The sequence below is a fragment of the Gloeophyllum trabeum genome (assembly GCF_000344685.1).
Source record: "Gloeophyllum trabeum ATCC 11539 unplaced genomic scaffold GLOTRscaffold_00007, whole genome shotgun sequence".
Classification (NCBI taxonomy): Eukaryota; Fungi; Basidiomycota; class Agaricomycetes; order Gloeophyllales; family Gloeophyllaceae; genus Gloeophyllum; species Gloeophyllum trabeum.
The window spans coordinates 693996-700084 of NW_006920416.1; the positions used below are offsets into that span (position 1 = coordinate 693996).

A 6089-nucleotide genomic window follows, 5' to 3' on the forward strand; every position below is an offset into this window, starting at 1 on the left:
AATGGTTAGGCTGCAGGGAAGTTCAAGACAGCCCGGCTGACACACTGGTTGCCCGGTAAAGCGCAGCGGTTTATAAGAATCGCGCTCGGACGCGTGCGAGATATTTGCTATGCTAGCCAGGAAATGAGACCGCTGCCTGCGGATGGCTAGAGTCAGGGTGGGGCGCGTCTGCCTCTCCTAACGTGGATGCCATTGCGCGCGAGGGGTACGACGGAGGTGAGCTCGTCATTACGGTTGCACTGTCGCAGTATTTGAGCAGCCTGCAGCGGTAAAAAAAATTCTGGTGAGTGATCATCGTACCTGTAGTTCAAGATCTGGATTGACAGGTGTCCTCAGCCTTTGATTTTTGCGACGACAGCAGCCCTCATCGTAAATCTCGGCTGTGTGGCGTCGATATTGGGTGTAGTACCAGTACTAGTACTACTAGTATTGCTAGGCGGTGAGTGGTTTCACCAGTCCCACTTTGTGCTCAGCCAATCTTACTTACTTGCCTTCTCTCTGATACAGCTTTTGTCCATTCCCTGTGGTAGTACGAGCTGGTAGAGCAAGATCGGGGATGATCTTGTCGGTGGCGTTGTTACTGTATTTAGATATTGGATGCACATATACGGATGTTATGTAATCAATCTGATCGTCCGAATCTCGTCGCCCCGTGAACCGTAGGCTATTCTAAGACAGTCAACGTGGCTTACGGTCCCAAGCCCGTGATACCCAATCTATCCCCCACCAAGATGTTTAAGGCGAGAACGTCTCGCCTATGAATCTTCAGGTACAGCTTGGCCAGTAATATCAGGTGTGGATACTTTGAGACATGGGAACATTCTTGCAGCTATCTACTGGCTAGACAACAAAGGTATCTCAGTCTGTAGATAGTTCGTGACAACTTGGTCATCCAGGCGCCTGTCCACAGGTGGGATAAAGTGCAGCAAACGCAGTGACTAACCCGAGACAAACATGCGTCACAGTACTATATATTCAAGCCGCTGTGAATCCACTTCGGTTGGTACCATTCGAACATCCCTCTACACGGTTGATCTAACATGTGACCTCTGCTCTCTACTCTCGCTCCGTTGACTTTGAACGTCGGGCTGCTACTCCCCACCGTCCTCACTTGAAGCCCTTGAATTCTCGAGGTCGAGTCACGAATCGATGCTGCTACTCACCGCGACTGGGCTGGCCAAGAGTCATCGTATCATTTCTATGGCCACACAAATTTGTCCACATTCTTTGAACTCGCATTTCCTGGCTTGAATCTTACGGGGCCGGAGCCACATATTCTCCGGGATTACAAGAAGGACCTGGAAAAGGTACCCGTGGGGACTGATATCCACGAATCGGAAATGTATGAGCCTTTGGTACGTTTCGATCTACCACGTTTACTTTATCATACTAACTCTCTGTATGTACAGCGAGTGGCATAGAGCCGCATAGCCAAAGGGTACGCCATGGGACCAATGAAACTAGTGCTGAAAGACATGTCCCGAAGGCAGCCTCAAGTGGATGGTCTTTACCTTGCACCTGATATAACTATTCATACGTCGGAGACAGAGGACCTGGATCTGGAACTAGCTTGGGCATCTGGCCTTGGATTCATTGAAGTCAAGCGTAGTGATATGGAGGACCTTACTTGCGAAGGATGGTAAGATCAACTTGAAGAACGTGGATGTCTGGAACCAGCTCCAAGGATATGCAGCTATGGCTCTTCGGATGGAATCACGCTGCTACTATGCTGCCGTGGGAGTTTTTGGGCAGATCGCCCGGCTCTTCCTCTGGGATCGTTCTGGCGTCCTGGTTTCCGAGGCTTTCGACTACAGAACAAATCCTGCACCTCTGGCTCGGTTCCTGAAAGCGATGTCCCAATACCGCAATGGAGGCATCGATGCGACCGCATGTCGCATCCTCGACATCACAGATTTAAAAGCGTTGGAATACGAGCGACTCGAAAGGGCCATCCACCTTGCTCTGAACGAGGGTTTATTGGATGAATCGATGGCCAAGAAGGATAAAATATATCTAGAGAGTGCTCGAATTGAAGTGGGCGGCTCTCCTTCAAGCGATGATACGGTGGAATATCTCAGTGTGGGTCCGCCATGTCGTGTCTAGGTCGCTCGCTGGTCGGGGTACTCGCGTGTGGCTGGCAATACCCGCCGATGGAGACGTGCAGAACATCGAATTCGTCATTATCAAGGATGGTTGGAGGGAAGCGGACCCCTGGTCGAAAGGCAGGATATACGAAGAGATCAAGAAGGCAGTGAAGGCGAGAAAGGCAAAGGATGACGTTTTCGGCCTTCCCAAATGTCTCACGGCGTCGGATATCGAGGAGCCAGGTTTCCTTCACCGGACCCTAGCCAGTCAGGTAAAATCGGTCCTGGGTTGTAAGAGCGCTGTGGACCGTATTCACCACAGATGTGTTCTGCACACCGTTGGCAAGCCACTTTCGCGCTTCGGATCGACCTTTGAACTGATGGTGGTGATACGCGACGTGGCCAAATGTGAGTAATATTCGCGTCCTCACATTCTGCAGCCGCCTCATGATATGTTTTAGCTCTCCAGGAATTATCCGAATTGGGTATCAATCATCAAGACATTAGCGCCAACAACATCTTAATCAATGCTTCTCCAGAGGGCCAGGAAAGCCCCAGGGGACTTCTCATTGATCCTGAGCTGGCATCTGTGCCGGGGATGCCAGATTACGACAATGAACTCAAGTTTATTACTGTAAGTTGCCATGATGGTTACGATAGATCATCTACTGACACTGCAGCTCAGGGAACCTTCCAGTTCTTGTCAATTGATCGCCTCGCAGAGAATGGTACACCCCATTAGCCTTGGCATGACTTAGAATCCGTCTTCTGGACCCTGCTCTGGCACGTGCTTCGACATACCGAGTCAAAAGTGACAGGTTATGGCAAGGTTAAGGCTGGCGCCGAAGCACTGTCAGCTATCTTCGACAATGAAGATGGGGGTGGAAAGATTGCCTTCCTTACCCTGGGAACAGTGCACGTCGAACGTCATCCTCGCTTGACGAAATGCCTCGCCGAGCTTCAGTACTTGGTCTATACCAAGTACCTCAGGCAGCGCCTGATCAACTCTTTGCCACCTGCAATCAGGGATCAGCTGAAGCTGCCAGACCCGGTCACCCATCGGGCCTTCCTAGATATTATCGAAGCTGCTCTACGGAAACGCGGTGACTGGCCAAGGCGGACAAGGAGCTGCCGTTCAAGGAAGGGGAGAAAGCCAAGAGCGCGAAGAATCGAGAAACTAGCCAGAAGCTTTCGGAGAAGATATCTACATCGAGAGATGTGCTCACGGCTGTACAAGAAATAAATTATGCGGAGCCAACGCGTTCTGCTCCGCCACTACAGGCTGCTCATGGCTCTAGACGTGTCCGTTCGGGTCGGAACGTGACAGGGAGCGGGTCTCTCTCCAAGTCAAGGTCCTCCGCATCAGCGGACAAAATGAAGGTTACCACTCAGGCTACAGAATCGGATTTCGGTGCGCCGCGCACTCGCTCCAGTCATAATGAAGGCACAGTAGCCTAACGCACACGCGACGTGGCGAAGGGTAAAGCAAAGGCCACGTCTTCGACGTCCAAGACATTGAGATCGTCTCCGCAGTCTATGCCTCAGGAGCAAGGCCGGGAGGGAAGTAGTCAGACGAAGCCTGGCGTCATGACCCGCGTTACAGGGTTAGCTTCTAAGGCACGATCGTCAAGCCAGACATCTGGACGTCGGAGCGCAGCCTGGGTTGAGCAGGCAGAAGACGCAGGGACTGTCACAATTAGCTCTGGGAATCGACGCAGCGCTCGTGGTATGGCAGCAAGCGGGTCCGTTCGTCGTGACGAGGGACCGTCCAGTTCGAAGTGACCGGGGCGAGAAGCCCGCTTGGAAGTAATAAGGCGGCGAAGTCTTCTACTTTCATGTCTTCTACCCGATATATATTTCGCATTGCTTTATCTATTCCTTTGAACTCATCATACTGTCTCGCATTCATCCTGGACTTGTTCCTTATGTAGCTGTCTCCCATCACCTAGAGCATAATACACCTGTATTTATTTCTCTCTCCCTATGGCATTGGGTCCCAGGAAACATTCCAGTGACTGCTACCGTACATGTCAGAGATTAGTAGGTAAGACGGCTCGTGCGCGATCAGTTCGCAAACGCCTGAATGCCCGTCATAGCTTTGCCCAGAATCAAGGTATGGATATCCTAAGCAGCAATCAGGAGCGTCAAACTCAGATCGTAATTCGCATGATCTACAGTCAGAACTTACGTGCGTGCCTGGAAACAGCAAACGCGTGAGTCCAAACATCTACCCAACCAAAGATATGATCAAGCGCACCTTCGTACGTGTTCGTCACCTGCAGATTCGCTACATGCCTGCCGATGTGGTACCTGCGAAATGCCCCGTTACTGATGAATACGCAACAGTGAGGACAGGGAACTTACTCATCTGCGCACGCGTTCCCACCCAGGATGTCCATTACGACGCGTGCATGCTGGAGCGCCTTGCCACAGTTATTCCGTTTCACCAAGCTGATCATCTCCGGCGCAACTTTCCCCGCATCTTTCAGACGGCCGACCTACCGCATTCCCATTCGATCATAACCCGTCTTCGCTCTCACGGCAGATATGATGAACGCACCTGCAGACTCGCGAGCAGCCCCGTGGTGACCTCCGTCTGCGCGTCAACGAGTTTCTTCTGTACGAGCTGGAACGACGCGAGCGGGCGGCCAAACTGATGCCGCTCGAGCGCGTATTCCCGGGCACGTGCGATGCAGTCCTCGAGGGCGCCCATGACGCCCCATGATATGCCGTACCTAGCAGCAATCCATGTCAGCAACGTATATCTTACCGAGCAGACGTCCTACCATAGCAGCAGGGAGGGGGATATGACAAATGATGTAAGGGCATACCTTGCATTGTTCAAGCAGCTGAACGGCGAACCCAGGCCTCTCGACCCTGGCAAAAGCGCCTCCTGTGACACTTTGACGCTATCCAGGAAGACAGAACCCGTGAGCGACGCGCGCAGCGCAAGCTTGTTCTTGATCGCCGGGGCAGATAGACCTGGCGTGCCCTACACATGGAATGTCAGCCCGAGTCGGCGTGCGAGGTATATGCACGCACCTTCTCAACTAAGAAGCCGCGGACCTTCTGGTCCCACTTGCATCGGGCCCAGATGACAAACAGGTCACTGCCGTCGGCAGCGTCAATATGCTAGTGGGATGCGCGGCATAAGTTCAATGCGACTACTCACGCAACAGGCGCATTGCTGATCCACGTCTTCGAGCCGCGGAGAATGAAACCACCCTGCCCGGGTGCCTCTTCGGCAGTGGTCTCCATGCCCGCTGGATCAGAGCCGTGATTGGGCTCGGTCAAGCCCTGTCGTGACAATTAAGAGGCCTTAATAACGATGAATAGAGGGTGACACACAAAGCAGCCGATGAGTTCTCCCTTTCCTGTGTAAACATGGACATGTTAGTACAGTACGTGACAACATTAGTTCAGTCAAAATAAGAGTAATAGCCGGTGCAAAGAGCTGAGTGAATGTATCTACAACTAGCGACTCGGGAACAAGGTGCAGGATTGGTGGAAGGAGTAGGTGGGTAGACAAATATAAATAAGCAGACACGCACCTAGAGCAGGCAGATACTTCTCCTTCTGCGCCTCCGATCCAAATGCATATATAGGGTGCATGACGAGGGACGACTGGACAGATGCCGTAGAGCGATAGCCCGAGTCCACTCTTTACAGCATAATTACACAGTACGAACAAGATTGGACGTCATCTGATGAATGGGAGGATAAACGCGTACCTCTCGATCTCACGAGCGATGAGTCCGTAGGCGACGCTGCTTACGCCCGCACAGCCGTAGCCTTGAATAGTGGGCCCAAGGAGGCCAAGCGAGCCCATCTCGGGGAGAATGGAGGTGTCGAGGACTGGGGAGGGTTGTTATGAGTGAATTGTATCATGAGAGTTCAGGGGGGGATCGGCTCGAGCGCGCAGTAGGTAGAAGGTGTAGTAAGGCCTGAAGTCAAGGATGAGGCACCTACTTCGGTGCGCCAGCCCTTGAGGACGCGGGGCATGAG

At 52.5% G+C, this 6089-nt stretch overlaps 2 protein-coding genes across 2 annotated transcripts; one reads left to right on the forward strand and one right to left on the reverse strand.

The window, feature by feature from the left end:
* Positions 1–1695: 1695 nt before the first annotated feature.
* Positions 1696–2826, forward strand: GLOTRDRAFT_129427 (uncharacterized protein; the record flags this gene model as incomplete). Its single annotated transcript, XM_007868108.1, has 4 exons — positions 1696–2020; positions 2079–2492; positions 2546–2718; positions 2770–2826. The coding sequence occupies 4 exons, from the start codon at positions 1696–1698 to the stop codon at positions 2824–2826; spliced, it is 969 nt and encodes a 322-aa protein (XP_007866299.1).
* Positions 2827–4032: 1206 nt separating this feature from the next.
* Positions 4033–5937, reverse strand: GLOTRDRAFT_100021 (acyl-CoA dehydrogenase NM domain-like protein; the record flags this gene model as incomplete). Its single annotated transcript, XM_007868109.1, has 11 exons — positions 4033–4208; positions 4310–4311; positions 4342–4394; positions 4449–4582; positions 4645–4819; positions 4916–5076; positions 5127–5193; positions 5257–5381; positions 5433–5458; positions 5636–5745; positions 5816–5937. Coding segments are annotated over 11 exons (1035 nt in total), but the record flags the coding sequence as incomplete, so codon positions are not given.
* Positions 5938–6089: the final 152 nt, after the last annotated feature.